Source organism: Diorhabda carinulata, chromosome 7 (genome assembly GCF_026250575.1).
Source record: "Diorhabda carinulata isolate Delta chromosome 7, icDioCari1.1, whole genome shotgun sequence".
Classification (NCBI taxonomy): Eukaryota; Metazoa; Arthropoda; class Insecta; order Coleoptera; family Chrysomelidae; genus Diorhabda; species Diorhabda carinulata.
The window spans coordinates 16,358,188-16,385,836 of record NC_079466.1 but is presented as its reverse complement, the minus strand read 5'-3'; the positions used below and the strand labels follow the sequence as shown (position 1 = coordinate 16,385,836).

The 27,649-nt window shown below is 32.1% G+C and overlaps 2 protein-coding genes across 2 annotated transcripts; both read right to left on the bottom strand.

Moving 5' to 3' along the window:
- Positions 1-225: 225 nt before the first annotated feature.
- On the bottom strand, positions 226-5,527 carry LOC130896492 (saposin-B-Val-like). The gene is made up of 4 exons (XM_057804643.1): positions 5,371-5,527; positions 4,618-4,645; positions 2,526-2,613; positions 226-414 (listed from the first exon to the last, which is right to left on the bottom strand). The coding sequence occupies exons 1-4, from the start codon at positions 5,408-5,410 to the stop codon at positions 256-258; spliced, it is 315 nt and encodes a 104-aa protein (XP_057660626.1). The 5' UTR covers positions 5,411-5,527; the 3' UTR covers positions 226-255.
- Positions 5,528-14,500: 8,973 nt separating this feature from the next.
- LOC130896494 (uncharacterized) lies at positions 14,501-25,100 on the bottom strand. Its single transcript, XM_057804646.1, has 4 exons — positions 24,980-25,100; positions 23,090-23,117; positions 21,351-21,438; positions 14,501-14,702 (listed from the first exon to the last, which is right to left on the bottom strand). Exons 1-4 carry the CDS (start codon positions 25,017-25,019, stop codon positions 14,544-14,546), a joined length of 315 nt encoding a protein of 104 aa, XP_057660629.1. The 5' UTR covers positions 25,020-25,100; the 3' UTR covers positions 14,501-14,543.
- Positions 25,101-27,649: the final 2,549 nt, after the last annotated feature.

Sequence of the window (27,649 nt, the reverse complement as noted above, 5' to 3'; positions counted from 1 at the left end):
ATTTTTATGATTATTATCATATCTAAAATTGAAGCGTGTTGAGGACCTTTGTATAACATTCTCCACAAAAAACGTTGAAACACGTTTCATATCCGACATCTGAGCTATTCATTCGTAAACATTTCATAAAGAAAACGTTTCACTGGATATTTTTTCTCAATTTTAGGAAAATGCTAGGATAATAATGCTTAAGACAATCGATGAATGTATGAATGAAAAAAGAAACACTATTAAATTTTTTTATTCACATTTCACTTAACAGAAGCCAAGGTCCCCGCATATACCCTCTGGAGTTGATTGATTGATTCCTTCATAGATTTTTTTGACGAGAGGAAGAATTTTGTTGTTGCATAAATCTGCGAGGTCACCTGATAATAAGTTGCAAATTTCTTGTACGGCTTTCTCTACTTCTTCCTGAAATATGAAAAGATATATGGAATTCTTGAAGAATAATACATATTAATAATGAAAATGAATTAAGTGGAGTTACTCAAATCATAAACAATATTTTAGAAAATGTAAGCCTTCCAGGACTGTTGGAAATTGAGTTGGTGTATACATTTATTAGGAGCTTGTTTAAAAAGGACAGTTGTACATTTTTTTCTGTATTTATCGTGTTTTATTGTACATAATATATGATATACTCGACTAGACTATTTTTGTTTACATCGTAATTATCTTGTATATCATTTGTTAGTAAATTATACTTAACTTTCAGCCTCATTGAATAATGGAAATATACCTTGAGTTCATAATTTAATAGTAGTATTCACATAACATTAAGACAAATAAAATGTTGAAATCTTGTATATCTACAAGTGTTATCAGTATACCTTTTCCTACGTAGGACTGAAACCTCATGTACTCTTCCATTGATTTATCCGATAATATTCTATCTGCAACTAGTACTCCAATTTCCTCGACGTTTCCATTCATTTCGTTCTATTCCTTCGAATTAGTTGCTTCATTACCTTCTATGCCTTTCTCTCCGCTGTTTTCTTGGTCCATTTACTTCTGTTAATCTATTGTCATTTTTTGGCTGACTGTCATCATATTTCCATAACTTGAACTGTTTCTTTTTTATTTGATTCATCATTGATATCATTTCTCTTATGTGTTCGTATCTAATTGCGAACCTTGTAGCTTTTTCTATGCATCCAATATTACGTGATCTGCATATAATCCATTATTTCGGATTTTTTGTATATTCATAATTTCATCTAGTTTTGTCACTCTCTGTTCAAGTATTTTGCTCATCTCATCCCTGAACAAACTTATAGTTCCAAAAAACTAAAAAACAAGCACTCAAAGCACATCAAACTAAATAATTTCTTTTAATAATAAGTGAGAAATACTAGTATTATTGTGAAAAAACGCCGGGCATTGGAAGTATAAGGAATATGGAAATAAGTGCCCCTCGCCCATCACTGTTTTAAGCTTATTTCAAAAATTATTTCCAACGTTCTAGTTTGATGTGCTTCAAAGGAGTGCTATTCATTTTTTTTTTCTGTAAAGATGGTTTTTTGTAATCTCAGTTTGCTGATTTCAAACCATATTTCTCACTTTTCAGTTTCATATGCTATAAATGCGTGTTTTTTGGTTTTTTAAATTATATTAATTTTGGTTTAATTTATACCATCCTCGTATAATGGCTTTGCTGCTTATATGCCTACATCTCGTCAAAACTTATATCGATCTGTGGCGGAGATCGGAGGTTCCGGAACTTTCGTCGTCATTAAACACATAGTGAGAATTATTTTATTTGATGTAATAGTACATGAATGATATCTCATTCCAATCGAATGAGTATAATCGAAATTTCTTCTCACCAACTTAACTGAAGATTGAAAGCTTACACATACTCCTCAATGCGCGATCAATATTCTTTTGCGGTATCTGGCAGCCTCTATTTTATGATGAAAAACTAAGAAACTTCGAGAATTTGTTAACTCCCAAGCCTTCTACTAATTATACTCCAAATGTGTTCAATTGGAAATTAGTTTGAAAATCTTGCAGACAAGATAGGAGATGTAGAGATTATTCAAAGCTCCTCTGTCTACCAATGTCTAATCGTTATAATACTTGGAAATTGAGTTGAATTTTGAAGTAATTTTTGGGATATACCATAACTCCAACAATAGGATATCCAAGGTATATGATGAAAAATTCAGAATTATGACATTAGCCTCGTCTTCTTCTAACCCTTACTCTCCACCACCAAGCAGTTTTGGGATACTGGAGCTTAATCGCTGAAGACGGTAGTTTTCTATTCCTAATTTAACGAAAATCGCTCTTGGCAGCACTTAAGTCGATTCTAGATTTAATGGTAACATCAATTTGTATACATTTTCGTAAACATATCTAAGAATCTCATTTAGAATTGTTCAGATTGAACAACAATGTTTCGTTATCAAGTGAAAAAGCTCTTATCCAATGAATGTATAGTAATAATAATGTGTATTATCTATTAATGATGGCAGAGTATAAATTCATAACACGAGAAAATTAATAATAATATAACTTACTTCGGGTAAATCGTTATCAACTGCATTTTTGATGAATTGAGCAATATTTGTACAGGCTTCACAAAGTGCGCCAGACTTGTTTCCAACACTGTAAGATAAATATAGTAGAAGATAAAATTGAAGTAACTGAGTTTGATATATGAGATCATGGTTACGTGAAGGTAGCACAAATAAAATATTTCAATCAAATATTATTTAAATTTATATTAAAAAAAGGAAGAGTAAGGTTTTTTGTTTTTCAAAAAAAATAATCACCAAGTGTAGAGTAGACTCAGGACGGTCCAACTAAACTGTAAAACAGTTTAAAATAAAGTCCCTTGGGATGGAGAGAAGTTTTGAAATAAAATACGTCGTGAAGTCCATATGACCGCTCTGGGATATGGGAAAAGTTCTATTGCCTTTGGACCGCACCCAGGCTGAACGTGTTGAATGGAAGAGCATTTTCAATGTTAATACTCCGGAAACTGCGTGTTGCACCTTGATAAATAATCGAAAAACGTATTTAACGACGAGAAACATGTCAGGCCACTGAACATGTTATAATAATTTCTTAAAAAATCGGTCACGATAATTTCGAAATATCACTAGGATAAAGCATCTATTATTGGTTTTGTAAAATAAAACTTTTGCCTCTTCGCCCTAATTTTTGTTTCTATCAAGATATTCAGATAACAACTAAGAATGTGTCTACATTTTTACCTGTTGAAATACCAGTTGTAAATAGAAGACACTTAAAATCAGGACGATTTATTGAGAAAAATATATGAACAAAAGGTCTGAGAAGTAAGAAATTGATAAAAGTATACGAGTATTTGGAGTCTCTTTCACACAAAAGACATTCCCAGTAACAAAATAACAATGTCACTTATATAATCACCTTTTCTTTTCATTCTTTCATTTCATTTCAAGTTGATTGACTCTAGCTCTCAAGAAATAAACATAATAATAGAGAAGTTCCATTTTCGTTATATACAAAATTTCAGTTACGGAAATATGGATTTTTATTCCAAAGAGTAACTAAACAAATAATGTTTGCTTATTAATATGTGTGACCTTATAGCTAATAAAAAAATATTTGAAAACTCTAAATGGGATTGAATCAATTTTTTAAGTACTACAACAAAAGTAAGTACGAGAATTTGATTAATCGCCAAATAAGCTATTCGACTGATCTATTTATCTATTCAAATAGATGTGATATGATAATTCGTTTCCTGTTTTTTGGCATCAAATGACGGTTTAACTTCCTGTTGCTTAAAAGGCAGTACCACTTATTGAGAGAAACTATAGATATTCTGCACCAGTTTGAATTGTGAAAAGAAGGTACTCAACTCAACTTTGCATTCAAAACAATGAAAAAAAATCATAATCGACTAGTATATTCCATAACCACAAGATTCAGAATTTGAATGATAAACTAGATCTTATAAAGTAAGATAGATACGTACAAACGTCCACAGAAATGATCATGTCACAATTTTGCTGAAATTTTGGCATTTTTGAGCCTCAATAATCTTATTTTCTCATAAGAAATATTTGTTTCCGCCAAAACTATTAATTTTATGGCAAAAATTTTGTATCAAATTCGAATATGTCCATTTCATGTTTCCACCAAAATAATGGACTTTAATATGTAGCCAGAATCATTTGACTCATTTTTAGATTTTTTGTCGTGACTCCTCACATCTCCCGATTTTCACACATAGAAGTTGCCTGGTATGGGGTATCTCAAAAGAAAAATTACCTTAGATGTAGTGAAGGTTCTCCTTTTTTTTGTACGATTAGAGTTTTCCGAAACTCGTATCTGACGCATCCCACGGAAAAAAGCTAAGATTATGAAAAAGTTATAATGCAGGGTATTTATTTTTCTGTCAGTATATTTTATAAAAATTCCCAAATTATGCTTCTTGGCTCGATAACTGTTTGTTACACCTTTACGCAGCTCATCTTAAAAAAATTTACTATGAATCCCACATATTGCTTCCATAAGTTTATGGTTAAATGTCAGATGACTTTCAGTAATATTCTGTTACCTTGAGTCTAAACTTGAACAGCAGCGTGTATTCTTTTTAATTTTTTGTAGATGACTTACCTCTTGTGTGCAGCTTGCACAGATAACCCTGAAATGGAAAATATTTTTTATTAATATAGTGAAAAATGGAAATCCAACAAATATTACTGTTTCATAGGTTTGCCATTAATCGCTAAACCTAATTTAATATTACCGAGATTTGTTGAAATGTTATTCAGATTATGATTTCCAACAATTAGCAATAACAATATTCATATTTCCTTCCTTTTCAACTTAAACTTAAATATTTTCTCATCGAAAATCAGTCTATAAAACAAATTTGGAAGATTCAAGTGAACAATAATAACAAATTGAAGACCATCTCTTGTCTATGTCTATGTCTGTGTTAGTTAATTTCGAACCATAAAATAGTGTGTATTAAAATCGAATAAATTTTGAGAAATTCAAATTTATAAATACGAAACTATAAGGAAAGTTCCAGGTATTATAATATAGTAGTGCGTCACTACATAATGCCCACTCAATAAATAGCGATAAATTTACGTCTTTTGGGTTTTATTAAATTTTATGTACATTCCTTAGATTGTGGAAAATACTATGTATACTATATTTTCCTGTTAGTCAGTTAGTAGACGTCCAGTGAATACATTTTTTCAATTGCGTATTTTTATGTATTTCCTGAAAGTCCAGCAAACGTGTAATTTGAAAATTTTTTAAGTTAGTCTCCCAAATATAATACTCCGTTAAGTATTATATATATTTGAATACATATAATATTAATAACATTTACTATGATATTTTTGAAATACTTACCAATACAGGCAAATAATGCTAAAGCCAAAACGAATTTCATGTTGAGTATGGAGAAGATTTTTCTAATAATAGATACAAATTCAAATCCGCTTTGGTGGAACCCTTTATATATTACTTAAAATCAATGAGTTGTTTATCTAGAAGTACTCTTAATTAGAAAAATCAGATGATATTTTTGTAAACATGGTCCATGTGAATTAGATTATCTTCAATCTATTTGTTTCTATATTGATAATGATAACCGCAGGTGCAACTGATAACACTGTGGAAATGTTTGAATGATAAAAGTTCCGTTTATTTCCAGAAGTCGATTACGTAGTGACAAAAAGCTGAAGTATGCAGTGCTACTGTTATTTATTGCAGGATCAGTGTAGAAAAAGAAGAGAATAATGTTACATTTGCTAAAGGTCTAACAGATATATATGATGAACCTGGTCAATGGCGAAGCTAACCAAGTAATTCAGGAAACACATAGGTTATCAGACGTTTTTCCTTGTACAGAATTGTTACCACGCATCCAAGATAACCAAAACTGTTTAACGGTGGGTATCGAAAATGTCGAGAAAGAGTGAGTCTTGAAGTGAAGCGAATAGCTTCAGCCCAAATATTTCTCATTCGGTATAACGTTGAAAGAAATAGTTTTTTTGAGACTATAGTTTCAATAAAGGAGATTTTACTCCTATACTCCTATAATTCATATAACAAAAAATACTATATAGTGGTAATATAACGAAATAACTTCTCCTAAAGTTGGGAAACTTTTAACAAAAAAAAAACACTGGAGATACCAATCGGCATATACTGATTTAGAGTATAATTTTATTATAGAATTAATTGAGCACTTATTTGGATCCAGTTATTTTTCTTTTGATGATAGACTCTACAAAAAATTGAAAGGCATAACCCTGGAAAATTCTGCTAGCCCACTATTGACAAATTTGGTCATGAATGATCTGGTTACTGAAAGTTTGAAGCAACTACCAGTTACAGTTAAATCCGTTGAAATATATGAAACAAATTGTGATAGTAATACGTAACTTTAACATCTATCATGCCAATCTATAAGGAAGAATTAGATGGTGCTATTCCTTTCTTGGACACAGATAATTAGGCGACTGAATGGTGAATAATTGACAAACTAATTTTCCAAACCTTCAGCATTAAGCCGAATACACATTCGAACCATCCTTACAGATATAAATTACGGACAATAAAAGGGCTTATACACAGAGCTCAACGTCTAAGTAGCCCTGATAATAATAATAATAAAATCAAACAAATTCTCAAAGTTAATAGTTACCCAAGAGAGCTGGTTCCTTAAATTATAAAAGAGAGCAATCATAACGTAATACAGATACCTCGAAATGTAAATTAAATATATTATAAATTTCCGTACATGGAGAAGAAGACAAATAATTGTGAGCTGGTACTCTACCCAATAAACAAAGTTGGAAATTCATCCACACATATGAAAGACACAACACCTAAACTTCAGTATTCCAATGTAATTTATAAGATAAATTGTTCAGACTGCAAGAAGAGTTACATTGGTATGACTAAACAGTACTTGAAATCCAGAATATACCAGCATGAATATGATTGTCGAGAACATAATAAGAACAAAAAAAATGAGCAGCTTCAGCCCAACATCATTTCACTGATAGTCACAACTTTAATTTTGATGATGTGAAATTTCTGGATAAAGAACATAAATATGCAAAAGGGAGCCATCAGCGGAATGATATTCATAAAACTGAATGGAACCTTTAATAATCGGACGAATGTGGTCAATCGGGGCTCAATATAATAATCTTTTGAATGTTTATAAGTCAACACACACTGACCGGACTAGTACTTAATTATTATGCCAATTATTACCAATGGTTTTTATCGTTCATGCCATTTTTAATTTTGGAAAAGTTTGGAAGTATTCATTCACTGATAGATGTATCTTAATAGGAAAATTATCTTCTGACTAACATCTAACAATTTGTAGTGTGTCCTAATCATTTATATATACATGCTTGTAATTTAACAATTTTTTTTTCAGTTGTTTATCTTCATTAACGTTTAAGTTATTATGTACCATGTATTTTCAGCCTTGATGAAGATCAAATGAAGGGTCGAAACTTTGGAATTTTGAAAAAACTCCTGGACAGTTTTATTTTTAAACCTCAACCCGCAATACTATTCAAAATTGATTGAATTATATTGGTTTGTAAATAGATCTTTCATATGACATGAAAGGACAAACATCTCTCCCATTAACTGATATAATGTGCTGCATTTCGCGTATGGAAGTGAGGAGTTTTTTTATCAATAAATAATACTTTGAAGATAGTTAGTAATAAAGGTCATGTGTCTCCTTGAGAACTAAAACCATTTTGATGGGGTTGTATTTGCATTTTCTCGTGAAACATGCATTAAGCATATCGTTCTAGTATCATCACATCACTCAATAAGACGTGTGACTAACTAAGAAAGACACATTTTTTTAGCAAAAATCGATTTTATTTCTCCATGTAATCTCCTTCAAGAGCAATACAATAATATCAACGCTTTTCTAACTTCTCGATGTCGTGGTTGAGCTGAATTTCTTACCGGTCAATATTTTTTTGAGATCTGCGAATAGCCGGTAGTCACTTGGGGCCAGATCTGTCTTATACGGTGGATAAAGCAGCAATTAGAGGTGTAATTCGTTCAATTAGACCATTGTTGCCATCGACTTGTGAATCGGTACTTTCTCTTGGTAAAACAGTGGTTGTTTCTTCCACATGTGAGGCCATTTTCCCCTAATTTTTGCATTCAAATGATCTAATAACTCTACGTAGTATTCGCTTTTGATTGTCACTTACTTTTGGAGATAGTCTATGAACAATATTCCATGCGCATCCCAAAATACTGAAACCATAACCTTTCCAGCTGACTGTTATGCCTTTGGACGCTTCAGGCGTGGTTCACCAGCCGCAGTCCACTTAGATGATAATCCGGAGCTAAGTGATGTTCCATAATCCATACATTGTCATATATCGACGAAAAAAAAAAAAATGATTAAGTAGGTGTTGTTATTTTTGATCGACTGTGAGTAAACGCGGCACAAACTTTATAAAAATCCGTCTTATGGTCAAATGTTCATGCATAATTGTACGCACACTGCCTCCAGATATCTTCATGGCCTCAGCTATATCAAGCAATTCCAATTTACGATTAGATATAACCAATTTGTCAACTTTTTTAATCTCTAAATGATACGAAAGGATGCCATAAGAATCGGACAAGCAAATAGACTAAAGAAAATAAAATGGAAATTACGAAGAAATAATATATGAATAAAAGTGAGAATGCGATGAATCAGAAGAATAATACTACAGAAATAGTGTCTCAGACAAGACAAGCGACTATTCACGGACGAACTGGCTCAAGAAGCAGAAGAAACTGCGAATGCTCCCTACGTAAAAACACTGTGCAAAATAATCAAAATATTGTAGGGAAACAAAAATCTGCCGCAAAGAATGAAACTGGAAGCCAAATCAGGAAATGTGCATTTGAGTGAGACAGACATAGAACAAAGATGAGTGAAATGTTTTTTCAACCAGCAAAAGTCGATCTAGTTGACTTAGAAATCAACGGAAATCAACAGGGTTAATAAATATCCTCAAAAAAAGCAATTAGAATGCAAGCAATAACTCTTCCAATAAATCCTCCCCCTAAAAAGAAAGAGCAGAAAGAAATGATTGTATTTCCCAGAACTAATACAGGCATATACATCTCTTTTGGCGTTATCCGTCTATTCTCCATTCAAATTTTTGCCTAAATATCAATAGCTATCACATTTCATTATTGTCTCATTATTTAACAGAACACAATGCGAGGTCTCTTCACTAATGCATAGAAACAATTAAAAATATCTGATTAAATTCTATAGACTTCGATAAAGCTTTTCACTCAATACACAGAGAAATAATGAGGAAAATCTTGAAAGCATACGAACTATCAGATGTGTGAGAAGTGAGGAAGGGATGTGTTTGGTCGATAACACTGTTTAACTTTAACGTTGCAATCGATTGGATAATGAGAAAAAAACAGAAGATAAAAGGTCAGAAATCAAATGGAGCCTATTTCAATTTGGAATAGAATAGAAACAGGCTACACAAACACTCAATACCAATTGAACTAAACATAAACAGCACAACAAAGATATAACGACACAGCAAACCCGATACAGAAAGCGCCATATACTTAGGAGGAAGAGTACTGGAGCAAGTCGAATAATTGAGTTATTTAGGCAGTAAAATAAGTACACAGGAAGGTACTGAAAATGATATCCAAAGGAGAATAGCTCTGGCGCAAAACGCTGTCAAATTATAGTATAAAAAATGATCTAGCTTCAAGATATTCTTCTAGTCTATCAACAGATGCCTTCGAGTTATCTGCAAAACGGCAAAATGGGGTAAGCAATATAGCGAAATATAGAGAAATATGGCGAGAGAAATAAAAATCTACGTTACGATTACAAACCAAAAATGGAGATGGGTAGGTCATACACTACAGAAAATAGGAACAAACACAAACAGATGAGCAATCAATTAGATTACTGGAGGCTAAAGAGGAAGAGGCAGATCTGTACGAAGATGTAGAGAAACTAAGCTTAACATAAAAAAGAGGTTACAGGAATGACCAAAAACATGCGTCAACAAAATTAGATTATCTATACATGATAGCTACCTCATTTTGTACCACAGCTGCTAAAACAACGACAGGTTTCTTTTGCTCTACCAGGAGCTGAATGACGATGATGATAGTGATTCAAAAATGGAAATAAGTAAGCTCGGAGCTTTTTTTAACATAAAAAAATTGAATGAAAAACGATCAAAAGTATGCAAAACGTACTACGTTTGCAAAACTATGTGAGCCGATTAATTTCCAGAAATGATCTGACGTCTTTTTTCCTCAGTATGGTATTGCGAAATGACCACTCTTCTCCAGCTCATAAAATTTCAGTACCTCAGAAAATTCGTCTCTCTTCATAGTCGTCTTACATACTAGTAATTTTTGACTCATCTTAAAAGTGGAAAATGTCATTTTTGGCATTGAAAATTCCTTATTAGAGTAGATGAGAGTACTTGAGAAAGAAGCCTTCCAGAAATGTTTCCTATTATGAATTTAACTTTGTAATAAACTCAGTTCTCGTAAGGAAAACTTTGAAGGATATATAATGAAATTTCTTGCTTCTTTTTTATTTTATTTCCAACACGATAATTCATGGTTCCTCTTCAGCATAACTCTTATTTGAAATTAGAACTTATCATTTCTTCCAGGTTTACGGTACATCATAGGAATGTTTTTTTGTGTTATATATGCGGGTTGAACATTATTGTACTAATTACATAGTTTTCACTTCAATATAATCAAATCGGTTACCACACAATTATAACTTGAATTTGTTTACAAGTGAAATATTCCTAAAATCCTTGGATCATAATGTTTTAACTGATCTATAAATATGTACATATTTATTGGGAATTCTGATAAATGTTCAGTACTTGAATCAATAATTTAGATAACTTAGATTAAATGTATTACTAATTCTTATCACAATGGGAGAATTAAATGAATTAAGAATCCTCTTGAACTTGTAATTTATGTTTATTCGTATATTTTTTAATACTATTAATCTCTCCTTTTCAGTTTGTATCCAAAAATATCTAACACCATTATCAATCGTACGTTTTGGTAAAACACTATAAAATAATTTCGTTGGAAAGAATATCTTTGAAAACGACTCACTCAAAATATTTTCGTATCTTGATGTGCACATTCACATGAAACTCGTGATTTACGAACCTTTTTACATTTTTGTCTAATGTTCTATTTCTTGAATTCTTTTGTCTATTTTGCGGTTTCACTATCTATAGAAGCTCTCAAGTCTAAGATGATTTGTATTGTTCCTCTAGATTTATAAAACAAGCTCCTCAATTTTTGCAATTTAGACTCAATTCTTCTTCGAGTATTCCAAAATAGTTGTATAACACATTTTGTCCCTCATGTCCTACTGCTCGTGTGTGTTGACTCTATACCAGTGTCTAGTCAAAGGTCACTCCGAGATATTTGATATCAGCTAAGTAGAAACAGTCCAATCGTCACTTTGATATGTATATGGATTTATATGCGATATAATCAACTATTCATAGACGATAGCATTTAGCTTCTGAACTGGATCTTCTCCCCGCCTTCATATATATAAAGCTATCTTTAAAGTCTCTTAAGGACTCAAGAATGTATTACTTTATAAAGCTAATGCAAGAAACCACTAAAGCTTCCTCATAAGTGTAGGTAGTCCTTTTTGGAGTGAATTTCGACTTTCCGGGAGATTTGTATGGCTTGAAGGATTGGACAAACCTACTCTTTTGCCACAAAGGTTTTGGTAAAAATTTCACGAGATCCCGATGTCTCTTATCAATCCTCTAGCAGAATCTGTGTCCTACTAGGATGGTGCAGACAAGAAAATGAACGTCCATGGGTAGACACAAGATTTTGCCGTATTTGTCGTACTTTTCTTTTTTGAGCATACCTATTTCATATGGTCCTTTGTTAGTGTCTTCCAGCGACGGTAATTTTGTACAAATCGCAGGCATTTAGGTAATCCTCGAACCAAATATTACAATTCAGTTGGTGTTGAGAATTCTGAGTTGAAGCACGTGTGACATCCTTTCTAAGCAATTTGAACTTGTTTGTGCGAGTAACTGAGCGTCCGGCTCACTTGCTGTCAACAGTGATACACAATTGACAATAAAGTTTGATTTTTTTATGGTTAATGTGTGAAATTCATTGTTTTTCAGACATTCACATCACACATTTCACAAATCATGTTGTTACACGAACAAAGTCAAATTCTGAAAAAAGTGCTTGAGGATGAAGAGAGTGACAAAGATTGCGTTGTAAGCGCGCTAAATAAGGAAATTGATTCAGAAATGTATGCAGACGATTTTTTCACTCATTGGTCAGAAGATAGTCCAAATGGAAAGTTTATCGTACAGTAAATCTAGTCGCACAAACGTCATAACTCAATTTACAAGTTACCTGGCGTCAAAAAGTACAGAAAGAATCCTCTTTCACTCTGCGAAACATGAAATTTGCTAATAACTGATAGCATATTTAAAGACATTGTTACATACTTAGCCGATTTATGGAACTCCAAAATTTTTCGAAATGATTATGTCTAAAAACCGGTCCTATCTACTTTCACGAGTCCTTCGATTCGAAGACATAAGAAGTGGAGAAGAGAAAGAGAAAAAATTGTATAAACTAGCGCTCATGAGACAAATATATCAATTATTCCAAGAATATGGAATATGCCATACTTTACCGGAGGTCAATGTCAGCTTTTCGCTGTTTTTGTTCCTATTGAAAGTTTTTTGTTATACCAGAGGACCTGTTCCACTATAAGCCGAGGGCTAATTTCACCCTCACCGTACGTTACTATGGTTCACCTGGATGTTTGCTGACATCCACAAATTGTAATGTCCTGCTTCGATCCAGGGTTCAAGGTCGATCTGAGTAGCTGTCCTGATTTTGAATATCTCCCCTTCCATTGCTGTTCATCGTTGAATAACTACGTCTGAAACTTACCATAATCGAGGAATGATTTAATGTAATTTGTATTTGCGAAAAACTCTGAAAAATAGGTGTTGTGGATCTATCACCATTCGTAATTGTTTTTGAACTCCTATATTATCACATATTAAACAAAAAATCGTACCTAGAATAATTTATTTGGCCAATTTTTTTAAACTGATCAGATTTTATTTATTTTTTTGTTAATTTCCATTCCAGAAAATCAATCATTCAATCACTACTGTATATAATTGTTTGTGATCACTATTATTACTCACTTATGAACAATATCAAAAATTCAGTGGCTCTCAAGAGATTGTATGTAGCTATCAAAATCTTTCAATTGAACCACGATCCAGTGCTGCCAAACGAAAAGCAGCCATTCGCTGTTTGGCAAAATAAAAAATTATTGCCACACAGTGGATGGCAGTGTTTTTAATAACATGAAAATCGAAATTTGCGCTGGAAAGCAACCGGAAGACACATTTAAAGTGGATAATGACTCAGCCAATCCGTAACACAAGACAAAACATTGTTTGCGATAATTGGCTTACCTTGTTCCCACTTACTATTGACGTACTCAAGCATTAAAGACAAGAATATCTGTTAGTATCAGGCGTTCCAAAAAAAAATCAAAACTATGCACAAGTATGATGCCATCGATGAAAAAACCGGAGATACTTTCAAAACAAAAGTTGTTACATAACATAAAAGTGGGACCAACTGAAAAGTGTTTATTTCGTAGCGCGGATTACCTACAGATGGCCTTTGATTGTTTTTTCGTCCTCAATATTGCTGGAATGGTGATGCCATCGTTGAAAACACCGGAGATACTTTCAAAACAAAAGTTGTTACATAACATAAAAGTGCGACCAACTGAAAAGTGTTTATTTCGTAGTTTCTTATTTTTTATCAAACAATGTCGATCTCAATATGGCAAGTGAATTGGTAGTCAATTATTATATGGAAAGTAGTCTGAACCCAAATTCACCCCATTTGCTGAGTTTGCATAGAAATTGCCTAGGGATAACTCCAACAGAAAATCAAAACGATAACCCAAACGGTTCTGGAGATAGATCAAAAGGCACCTATTGTTCAATAATAAAATATCCAAAGACAAAGACAAAGCTCTTAATCTGAGAAGATTTTATTACCTATGAAGGTTTGGCCTTCCTGCAACCATATGACTCAAGCCGTTCCTTTTTGTCACTGCTAAAGGTTTTTTTAGAGGGATTAGAATCTGGTGAGCTGTGCCTATAATGTATATTCAATTATCCTACATGTAACTGTCCTTATTTTATATTTCTCGAAACGATGAAAACATTTCAATTAACAAAATTTCTTTCACAATCCAAACCCAATTTACACAATTTTCATTCACCACTTATTTTGTTTATGCTCTAATAATAGCAGTCTAGATATAAAATTTGACAAAAACTTATTTCCAAAAAATCATTTTAGTATATAGCATCATTTAACTCATATGTTGATAGAAAATGGAAAAGAAAACGAGAGATCAATATCTAAATTTTATTAAAAATTCATGTCAACTTTTTGATTCAACAGAATCCAAGTAATTCACAAACTTCTTCTGGTGTTTTTGATTGAAGCTCCTCGTAGATTGTTTTGACAAGGGGAGGGAAAACAATGTTACAGATTTCCTTCAACTCACCGTCCAAAGAATCACATAGGTTTTTCACTTCTTGTTCTACTTTTTCCTAAAGAAATTAAAATCAATAATTATTTTTCATAATTCAATAATATCAATACACTTAGTAACCATAACTAGAAAATATGATTCAAAATATATTTTTGAGACCAGATATACTGAATACGTAGCCAGTAAAGTAATGTGCTACTGATAAATAATATATAAAAGTTTTTATTCAGGCAGTGTAGTGGGTTTATGCTTGGTGAGCTTACACAATCAGGCGCTTTATGCAGAAGCGATTATTGTCACTACAATGATAGCTGACAGTCCGGTGAAGTAAGATCAAAAAATCTATCAATGAAAAAATAGAAAAAGTAGGGGTGACAATTTTTTTACGTAAGTGCTCCGACCCCACATCGCCTTCATAGATTTCTGACCAAATCCCGTGAAAGCTCGAAACGCCGCTGGTGTCCATATTTCATTTGAAAGCACTAAAATTCGATGGTATTTTTCTGACGTACACGCACAAAAAAATCGTTGAGATCAAATTCATAGGAAATTTTATGCCCTACACGATGCCGGGAGTCGATTTGTGAAATGAGAATTTATTCGACTTGAAATTTTCCAAAAAATGAAAATGTCTTATATAGCCGTATCTAGATCAAAACATTCAATTCAAAATAGCGGCCGCAGAAATCGGATATATATGCTTTTTTTAATCAAGTTATAGTTATAGGTATAAAATAATATATAATATTATTATAATATATAATAATAGGTTTTTGTTGTTTTTCCTCTTTTTTGCATTGAAAAATACAGTTGAACATTATACTTGAACTTGAAATGAGTTTGGTGTTGAACAACGTGTATTTAAAAAAAAATTTCAAATACGATAATTAGAAGCTTAAAGTTCTCTTCATACTGATACCGTACTATTAAAACTTTTTAAATTGTAATTGTTGCACTAGATGGTTACACCTGTGTACTGATTAAATACAGATTTGAAAGAACGTTGTGTTATTGACTGCAATAAAAAAAATCATTATTATTACCGCGCTCGATAGAATCTGAGTGCGATGTAGACGCAGAATTAGTTCGTTCGGCGATAAACTATTCTACAAGCTATCCTCTAGTGGGTATCGCTGCTGTGGATGTAGTTGTATCTAATAGTTATATTAAACCAGTTAGATTTCGAAAAAGACAATATATACTTATTACAAATGGGCAAAGGCAAATGTGCCAAAATGTTTTATCGTTGTAACAGTTTCAAGTCCCCAACGCTTAAGAATTATTTATCATGCTTCGGTGGCTGCGATAACACGTCTGCTTTTTATAATCAAGGTAAACTTAAATTTGTAGATATTCTCATCAAACACGTAGAATTATAGAATTAACTAAAAATATTTGATAACCATAATGCAACTAACGCTGAAATCGAAAGAGCTGGGTTAGAATCCATAAAATATGTATAGGCGGAGAAACCAGGTTACAATGAATGATTAAACAAATTACGATTTACTTGTTTTCAAAAAGCTTCGGCCAAAAAAACCTTTAATATAGCCACTTTGCCATCAACTGAAGCAGTCATGAAATTCCATTCTTTCAGAGTGTTTGAGCAACTACGACTTTGGGACAAGGACAAAACAATTATTGATAAAATAAAGCCTACTGATTGGAATTGGAAATTGGCTATTTCCAATTACGGCCTGGTGCCAGAAACTACTGACGTAGAACTTGTATCTCAGGAATTATTGAAAATTATTCAATGCTCTTGCACTAAAGATTGTTTTACTGGCAGGTGCGGTTGTAAGAAAGTTGGTCTTCATTGTGTATACAGTTTTATGTAAAATCTGAGAAGACAAAAATTGCAGTCAGTGTCACAATGTTCTTTCAAATATGTATTCAATCAGTACACAGGTATAACAATATAGTGTGACAATCACAATTTAAAAATTTTGAATAGTACGGTCACAGTATGAAGCGAGGTTTGAGCTTCTATATCTCGGCTACTAATTATCGTATTTGAAAACATTTTTTTTAAATACGCATTGTTTAAAGCCAAACTCAAGTTTAAGTGAGATGCTTAATGTATTTTTTCAATGCAAAAATAAGGAAAAACATAATAAGAAAAAAATTTTTCGATGTTTATAATTTTTTTTTATTTTATACCTAAAACTATAACTTTTCGCCTATCGAAAAGGACGCTTGATTGAAAAAAAAGCATATGTATCCGATTCATGCGACCGCCATTTTGAATTTTCCGAAACTGAAAAAACGTAAATTTTTTATAGCAGACAATCTATGTTTCCTTATGTTTTTATCTCGATACGGCTATTTTCACTATAGTTGCTAGTTGAAAAACGACCTTTCGAAAAAAATTTCATTTTTTGGCAAATTTCAAACCAAAGTCAAAAAACTTTTCATTTCACTAATCGACTTCCGTCATCGTGTAGGGCATAAAATTTCCTATGAATTTGATCTCCACGATATTTTTGTACGAGTACGTTAGAAAAAGTTATAAGGAAAAATACCATCGAATTTTAGTGCTTTAAAATGTGTATTTCGAGAATACACGGGATTTGGTCAGAAATCTAAGAAAGGGATCGGTATACTTACGTAAAAAAATTTTTCACCCCTCTTTTTTCTAATTTTCTCTTTATATACTTACTTCCCCGGACTATAATAGGTGACATGAGTTCCGTTCAGACGCACACTCTTATGTACAGTAATTCTGTTCAGAGACCTCCTAATTATGTTTGTGAAAGGAATTTTCAGTTTTTGATATTATTCTATGTGATACTGTTGCGGTCCATACCATTAGTTCTGAACGTCACAATGGTTACATGATTATCAGAATTGTATAAATAATTGAATACAAATATAACTGTGATAAATACAAACAGTAAAATACGAAATCTCAGAGTTCTGAGCTGAATGGAAACAAGATTTTTCCTCTGTCAATGATGAAAACGAAGGAACATTTATTTGTGTTTGATGTCGAGAAACAGTAAATGAATATAGAAGATATAACTCAGAGTGAGTGAAAAGATTAAGTGGTTGAAAAGATGCATTTGATTTTGAATTGAATACATTTTCAGCGGAATAAATAAAAACGAAGTATCTTATCTAAGTGAAATTCTAGTGCGAGGTATTTCATAAACATACAAATCAACCAATAACGTCTTGCTGTAAGATCTAGAGACAGTTTCAAATCGACAATGAACAGTTGTGAGTATCTTCTGTTTTATGAAGATGAAAGTGTTAAATTACAGGATAATGAACTAGTTTCTAGAATAATTCACAAGAACGTTGTGCTTTTCCTCTCAGAGGTAGAGGAAATAAGCAAAGAAGAAATTTTGATTGTTTCTCATATTGAAAAACGAATAGCAGTTTATAATCCCAATTGGTGGATAAAAGAAGCTTTTCCTCCGATAGTATGACGTAGATCAATCATTATTTTTCAGAAAAAAAAATGGGAAGAAAAAGTTTGATATGTTTATGAGTTAAGTTTCAGAGAGCTGATTATTTTCAAAAATATCTAGGTTCACAAGCTAAATACTAAAAATCTGCATGAAATTGAATATCCTCAACAACTTCTTAACGACAACACTAACCAGTCAATTCAATAATATATTGTTTTTACGTATCAACTATAAGGACCCCCTCGAAAATTCTAAATAAGAAATTGGGTCGTATTTTACCTTGTGGGAAACGGATTTTACCCCTCTAATCAGAAATATAAAGTTTTTTCCAATTCGGGGCAATCATAAATAATAAATTTAATTTTTAAGATGTGAAATTTTGATAATGACTCTAACGCATAATATTCAAAATAAAATTTTCAATGTACTTCACAGTTAAATCGATTGTTCAAAATGACCACCATTCATTTCTTGACAATAACAGAGGTGATTTTGGAATTCTCGTAACATCTTGTATGACCTCAGCGATTATTTTGTTAATTTCTTCCGTTATCCTTACATTCAAATCAGCAATATTGTCTGGTCTAGTGAAAGAATAATAACCCCATAAGAAGTAATCGAGAGGAGTAAAATCAGGGGATCTAGTCAGCTATTCGATCGTTACACGTCTTCCAATCCACCTATTGGAAAAAACCTCATTCAAATACTTTCTAACTGTACTTGCAAAATGCGGTGGAGCTCCGTAGGCACTAGAAGTTAATAAAAATATCTAGATTAACCTCACCATTAACTGAGCTCTCAAAAAAATAAGGGCCAATAATTTATTGTTTATGATACCAGTCCAAGTGTTCACTTTTTTAGGATATTGAACGTAAGCCTCACACATCAAGTGAGGATTTTCTCTGCGCCAATATCTACAGCTCTGTTTGTTAAGTGTTCCGTTCAAATGAATCGTCGCTTCATCAGATAAAACTATTTTGTTTATGAATTTTGCTGATCTGCGTTCATTCTGTCCATCATCAATCCACAGAATTCTTGCCTTCCATCAGAATCATATCCATTTAACTCCTGAACTAACTGAACTTTGTAAGGGTAGTATTTTTCTTTATACAAAACTCTCTAAATAGATGATTCACTTTACATTATTGTCGGCGGCAAGTTCTCGAGTTGTCTTAGGCAGGTTTTCCTGAATCTCTGGATTACATTCAACTTTTTTCATCACTAAATTGTATATTTCTATCTTGTTTTTCAATATTTTCACATGTCCAGTTACACTAAACTTTTTTTTCAATTTTGTTCACTGTAGACTGCGAAACGTATTGATCAGGGTATTTATTATAAAAATTTCACAAATCTCTTTTTAAGTTCTTGTTGTATTATCAGAGCCAATCATAATTAGAATTTAGTAAATTAGGATACCTAAATAACAACAGCCTTCTAGATTCATATCAATTGTTTATTTGACTTTTTGACTAATATTTTAGTATTCTCAAAGACTTTTTCCTGATGTTTAGCAGAGCAGATACCTGATTTTTTCTAAAGTATATTTTAATGCACCAGGTAATATTGCTGACTCAAAAGTTAGGATAACGGAAGAAATTGACAAAATAACTCCCAAGGACATACAAAATTTTGTACGAGAATTTTAAAATTGCCTCGATTATTGTCAAGAAGTGAATGGTGGTCATTTTGAACATTTTATGTAATTATAAAGTACGTTCTAAATATCATGCACATTATTATCTTCCTTGTACGTAAAGTTTTGTGTCTTGATAAAACTTCATATCGCTGAGCAGTGGACTGAAATCCGTTTCCAACAAGGTGCCACACAACCCCCTTACTTATTCAAAATTTTCGAGGGGGTGCTAATAATTTATGGGGATTCTGGAAAGGAATAATATTTTCATATTGTAAATTGTTAATTTGAGAATAAAAATCGCCCTGTCCTAGGTCTTTTCACAAAGTACCTAATAAGGCTAAAATTGAATTTATTCCACACATATGGACCGCATTGTATAAAATATAATAATAAAGAGTAATCATTTCAATCGACCATCACAAAATGCTGTTTTGTATTCTATTAGCATAAAATAAAATGTCTCTCCTTGAATCTAAATGGGAATGACTAACATCATCAATCAATAGAGTGTCTTAATCGTAGATAATTGACAATGACAAATATGCAGTTGATAACAGACAAGATTTGACTTTAATCGAACACATTCTGTAATAAGATGGTAAGAATATCAAATCAGTTCTCTGAGATTGAAATAATGAAACGTATTTTCAATGTTTCCGGATATTGGCGCAATATCAACAAATTATGTATTGAAATATCTACTGAATTTCTCATTTCCAGCAGTATATCAATCAAATTTATTAAGAAAAACGATCCCTTTGTTGTGTTAGTTCTTCAAAATATCAATCTACTTTAGATGTTGTTCAAAAGGTCACCCTAGTTTCGGACTTAGAAGTAGTCTCAATATGAGATATAAAAGATCAGCGTTGAAAATTTTATAATTATGTAAATCTTCCTCGGTTTCCATGACCATGACGAACATTTTTGACCATATTTATACCACCTTTACATAGATAAACAGGTAGTAGCTCAAAAACTGTCAATACAAGAAGATATCAGCAATGTGGACTATAGGAGTTAACATAAAATCATTTGGAATCACGCATAAAAAGTTTATACATGCATAAAAAATGTAGAAGCGAGAAAGATGTAGTTCAAGAAAGGCATATTTATTTAAAGAAGACCTTTATCCTGTACCATGTAATGAAAATAAATTCTATGATTTTTTTAGAATCTACGAACGCCCAAATTATTGGATTTGCTTATTAATTGTACATTGTATAAAGTAAAAATGACAAAAATACAGTTTTCAATTTCCTCTTATATATTTCATCCTTATCATTGATAAGCTCTTTACTTTTCAGAAGGAACATAAATTATCCTTATTGTCTCTTATTCCCTCCTGAAAACAGCAAATAGTGGAAAGGAAATGGAAAATATTTGTGAGAGTTTGTTGATTATAAGTCATATTATTTAATAATCGTTGGCGTCACAAATAAACTCTGGATAATATAATATATTCTTCAAGGGTTCTTATAACTATATATTTATGTCATTTATTTCGTGATTGGGTTATGTGGAACATGTTTCGGCTTATTCATTATGAATTAACTATCCTTTTATTTTCTATAGGAAGACATTTTTCATTTAAATACCTGTGAAGGCTCTAGTCAATTTTTAAATCATTCTCATTAAAATTAAGTTACAAACTTACTTCAGGAAAATTTTGTTCTATTAGTTCCTTGATATAAGTCCCGACAGTTTTGCATAGACCACAGACTACATCTTTTTTGTTTTCCAACCTGTAAAATAAATAAAAAGTTTAATAAATTTGAGAGTGATTGTACAGCCATAGATAAGGGTTGAATAGTTCATAGAAAAAGTTGTAATATACATAATCTGCTTTCACGGGCTTCCAAGAGGTTTATTTTTAATTTTAAAAATTCTGCATAAAAAAATGGTTTGGTGAAAACAAATGATGCATGAATAATCAAAATCGAAGCTAATCTAATATCAAATTCTTAATTAAAATTTCTAAATATTCTAACATTATATATTTTGTGGCTTCTTCCAGTTTTTTATTTCTATATAATTCATTAATTAATTAATTGATCAGAATATTGAGTTATTTTATTTCTAATGAACCAATGGCTCAACTAGACGACAAAACGACATGTAGATCCTAATTCGCTCTTATTTTTTCATAGTAGGTATGTATAATACAATTTTTACTTTTCTACGAATGATTTGAAACATTTCAATCCTCAAGTCCCATCTCTTCCTTCGATTTATGTTTTTAGCTGTAGAATTCACCTCACAGTCTACCTAGAAAGTAGACGTGGTAGAATATCACTTTAAAAATACGATGCATCTTGGTTGATCAATCTCCGTAAAGCTACATTTGTGTACAATAGCGTTGGAAACTGAAGCAGTGGGTACTCGAGCATTGTCATAAAGCAAGCGCATACCTTGTCTTTATACGATAATTTTTTCACGCAACTACCACCCCATGGAATCTCTTTTGCATGTCGGATCATAGTAGAAGACCATAGTTTAATGATTCGTTACAATTGATAGGATTACATTCTACTTTTGCACTGCGCGGACACCCACCTCACGCAAATTTTTGTCATATCTAATGCTCATGTAGGATCCTTAGAACATTTGTCCTAAAAATTTCTCTAGTCCATTCTTTTTGTAATAACTCTCATATTCCTAAGATATTTCATATCTGCAGCTTGTAATGCACTTTTTGTCTATTAGCGAGTCCTTGTTCCACAGTTGTAAATCAATATTTGTTTATAAATTGCTTCATAAACATTTAGCTTTGCTTTTCTTAAGGCGTGCTTCTCGTTGATAAAACAGTTTATGCTATAATATGTATTAGAGGCCTTTTTAATTTTCTTAGTAATCTCTGCGTCCTCTTTGCTTGGTTTTTCCTATTTCCATTCCAAGGTATTTGAATGTGCTCACCGTTTTAATCCTCCATTTCTCTTTATTTATCTTTATTGTTCGAGTGTCACAGTTGCAGTATTTTCTATATTTGTTATATATAATAAAGACTATGGCATATGCTGCTCTAATATTTCCATTTTTCTCTAATATAATCAATTTTTTACCTTTTTTTGTTGTTATATTTACTATTTAAGCGCCATAGTTGAACACAGGTTACATTTATGCTTCACAAATTTCTTATTCGTGTATCCGGGGTGATTTTTACTAATTTTTTATGCCTCTAGATTTCTGGAGTTAAACCTAAATACAGAAGACGTTTTGTCTCCTCTCAATTTTCCCCCGAACTATCGAAATATTTAACTTTTCTTGATTCCCATTCTATATTTTCATTTGATTTTCGAAGGTATATTCAATTGTGTTTAAATCAATCAAATCAAATCAAGTTTAAATCAAATGAAGATATATGGAATAAATACGAGGTACTGGTTTATAACTTACCCATTGTGTACAGTTTGGACGGATAGCCCTGTAAATCATATAAATGTTATTAAGAAATATATTATATATTACACTTTTCTCAAATTCAAAATGTGAATTAACATTAATAAAAATTTATAAAACCTATATACATATCTGATAAGACATAAGACCCCAATTTACTGTGAGCAGTGCGATAAATTTATCTAAATTTTTATTAATCTAAACAGTAAATAGAAAGTAAGACTCTTTCTAGAATTTCCAGAGCAAAATCACCGATAAGTCCCTTTAATTAACACAGAAAATTTTAATCTAAAATCTGGCTTCAATGAACAAATTGATTATCACTTTTTTACATAACCAAAATATAACCCACCCTCCTTAAATTAGAGAAAAGAAATACTCAGATTCTGTAGAATTTCATCATTAGAACTATGAATTAATTCAAGTAGTTTTAGATTAGTATATTCTTATATCGTATAATCTCCAATTTCTTCGATTAGTGAATATATTATTTCCCAGCTTTTGAACTGCTTTAGTTTCTTCTTTGAGTCCTGCTCTACAAATTTTTCCATGCGTCGATTCAATTTAATTGGATCATTAGTTATTGGGACTCCAGTTATTAATGTATTATTTGGTTTTCTCCCCTGTTCTAACTATTTTATTTAATTTCTGATATTTTCCCTCAGAGTTTGTTGGAATTTTTATTTTTGATTTTTCATTTCATACCGTCAATCTTTTTACTCAAATCTTATTCCCTTCTTATCCCTTTTTACATTTTCTCGGGCCAAATTGAGTTCTATATATTTATAAAAAATATGAGAAATTCTAAACCACTTTAAAAACAAGATACAGCATACAGTTCAGAGGATCTTCTTCCGTTCCGTTCAGAAACTGTACAAGGTTTCACAAATCCACGTACAGTTACGTCTCTATTGACAACAGTAGAGATAGTGCGCAGTAGCTCACTGAGCTTAGACCTCAGAGACATCATTTGTTCACTCAAACTCTTAGAGTATACAAACCATGACAGTAGACATCGTCGCTCGCGCCACATGTACCAATATATATTTCGACCTTAGTTGTAAAACAAATGATTTATTAAACATTTTCAGACTATTTTACATTTTTTTAGTCCTATAAGCCTATTAACCGATTGGTCTGGAGATGTTTCAGAAAAATTCAGCTCATGCCATGAATTTTTATTGAGTTTTAGACGGACTTTAAAAAAATGAGACATTGAGCTACTTCAACAGCAGTTTTTTTTCCAATTTTGGCCCAATTCAATTGTTTACGACGAATAATCAGGCTCGCATTTGCGGATTTTTTAGTTGGATTTCTTATAAGATAACGGGAGAAACTGATTCAAATGCCAATTAAAAATTTGATGCCTCACATCTCACGAGGTATCATAGCTCACGGGAATTTTTTGATGACGTGGACTAAATATGATGAGATAATCAATTATTGATTTTTTCAGATAAGTGGAGTGCTTACAAATGTCATTTCAATAAATCGTAAATTCTAACAAAACTATAGGAGAAATTAGGAGAGGGCTGTGAGTATTTTAGTGTAGGGCCAAAGAAACTTCACGAATTTTCTCGTCAGATAAATGTGGAAGAGAAAATGTCCAATAATTCTGTTGCAACGACATGGTGTTCCATCCTGATGGTACTATATTTTTTCTTTTCAGTCAAATAAGCTCATGAAGAAGTTTCAAAAACCAACTATTAGTAAATTCTATCATAATACAATATCAGCATTCTCACTTTACCAATGCCTCTATAGAAGTACATTGAAGTTTTATTTTAGTTGTGTTGTGAGTATGAGGTAGAAAAACCATTTTCATAATTGCATTATTTGATAAATTGACAAGACAGATTAAAGTAATTTCTATATATCAGTACTCACCGACACAGGCAAAAAATACTAAAGTCAAAGCTAATTTCATGTTGTGAGATTTTTATACTTGAATGAGTGTAATATGGCCTGACACGTAGTTGATATATCGTCGAAAATAATGAAAAAATTTTTTATACCACTTGAAAGATAATCTCATGTGTAGTTTATTTATAAGTTATCGCAAAATATGGTGACAATAGATATTAAAATTGAATAAATTCTAATGTGAATTGCAAAAAAATTTGATTATGAAATTGTCGAAACTCTATATGGATTTTTTTAAAAACTCATTCTTGTATTTCTGACAACCAGATTTTTTGTTTGATATACACAATTACATGATCAAAAGATTGCAATTGTCTAACATTGTATAGTACCTATTATTTATAAAGTATAAAACTATTTTACGAACTTAAACATAACCTCTGACACATTTTCAATGAATTTACCAGTGATTTAAAACTAGCTTTGTGAAACCGTCGATCAGGGTATCAATTTGGCTGAATTCACATCCCCGATGCCGAGAATACTTGATATATTTGACCTAGTCTCAGGTTGTTTCGCTAAGGGCACAAACGTAAGTAATTGGAGTTTGCGTGATAACGTAGGTAATATTTACAAAAGCACTCACCTGAAAATGTATAACTACCTTAGGATCCAAGTTTTTATTAAACATAAGAGAAATGTTGACATGTTGTTCCTAATGTTTCAAATAACGAAACTTGTACAATAATATATTTGGGTACATTTGGTTTGCAAAAGAGGGTCTTGCTACTATTCTTGGTGATTATTACGAAAAATGACGTCCTCAATTCAAATGTAACTATTGCCACACTCCTATTTTCACATTTTTCTAATAATAATAATAAACCTATATTCATTGATCTAATTTGAAGGAGCAGAAGGAACCGTTTTAGATGGAAACAATTATTAATAATAAGGATATGAACCATATTTGGTACTTCGTCTCCTTTTATACTATGAGATATAGCTGTCTCGTCTCAAACACCAGGAGAACTCAGCCAGGATGCTTGCAACCGTTTCTCATGGTCAACGGAGACTGCTTCTAAATTTTCAGTGAAGAAAGTATACTTTAAGAGATATGCAATTATTGGACGAGAGAAAAAGCTCTTACACACGTTTTGAAATGCATGTCAAGCACTTTTTTTATAGGTGTTGAATAAACGTGTGTTCTTGGAAATGTTGTCTAGTTTGATGACCCACAAAAGTCCTTGTTTGATTTTAGCATTGCTTAGATAAAGTGCTTCACCTGACTTATCCATTGATGTCACAAACGTCTTGATCAAATCGAGTTTGATATGCAGAGGTAGCAAGTTAATATTTTCCCTCGGTACCAAAGAAGCGTAGGCGACATATTTTTGACCAGGTATAAAATTTTCTTGCAGAGCTAGTTCCGTATGGTGTAATGTTTGTTTCAGGCTTGGATGTCCCATTCACAAAGGAAAGTAGCAATATTTTGTAAATCCTTATTACAGGTCCGTAACTAGAGCAACAACTTGCAAGCTAGCGCAAAGTTTCCATCATGATAACTAATTTAAACAAGGATTTGGCTGATATTTTCGAATGTCTCCTTCATGTCAACAGAGTTTGCACTTGGGACTGATGGTAAGTCATCCCCATCTTCTAACAGGACACTTTTTCAGCATGTTTTCGGCAAACTATCAAAAAAAGTCTCCATCTGTTTGGGTCACATAGCAGCTTAAGCGCTATCATCACTGAAATAGCATTTTGATAGCAGCTTGACTAAGAAATACCACTGTCAAAGTCGCGATCCAAGAAATTGAGATTTGGTAATTGGTAACTTCAAACCCGGGAGATCATCTTATTTCGATTGAGTAAGCAGGTGTTGTAGCTAAGAAAATGAGTCAGCCAAATACTCTTTATCATCGGTGAACGTATTATTCGATGCCACAGGTAATAACTCGGAGTGTCTTTCAAATCCATTTCTGTCTCTAGTGTATGAGTCTGTGGATGCACTGGAATTGGCAAAGACTCGTTGTGAGGAACAGGTCTTTTAGGTGAAATTATATTGGGATATTGAATTGTATGCTTTTTTTAATCAACAACCTAACAGTGGCAGTTTAAACAGAACTAACATCAAACCATAGGCACAGTAAATGTAATTGATTTGTGATTACTTTTGAGTCAATTGGTAAAACTACTGTAACAAGTTGTACAGCAAACTGATCGAGCCCAAATTGCCGACTTTGCAATCAAAGCAAAATTCATTCTAAGCAGTTTTACAAAGAGGAGAAAGCCATTTCGTTGCGCTTAAAGTAAATTCGCCGCAAATAAAGCAGAAGCTGTCGGGATGATTAAACAGTAAATCAATAATCGATATTACGCTTTAATTGTCGACAAGTTAACTCTATAACGGCTTTAGATGTACTGATCTCAATAATGGGGTATTATAGCGAGAAGAGCAAAGAAAGTTTAAGCTTGTTGTGAATTCCTCAGCGAATATATGCACGTGTGATATTGGGAGCATCAGCGTCGTGCCTAATTGTTTCATTATATTTTTCATATTGTTTTTTATATACCTAGTAACAATGTTGCCATACTGAGGTCACATTTGGATTCATTTTACATAGGAATCGTCAAGAATAGCGACAGGGCCGATTTTTATGCATACCAGTGTATTATTATTAAAAATGTCTC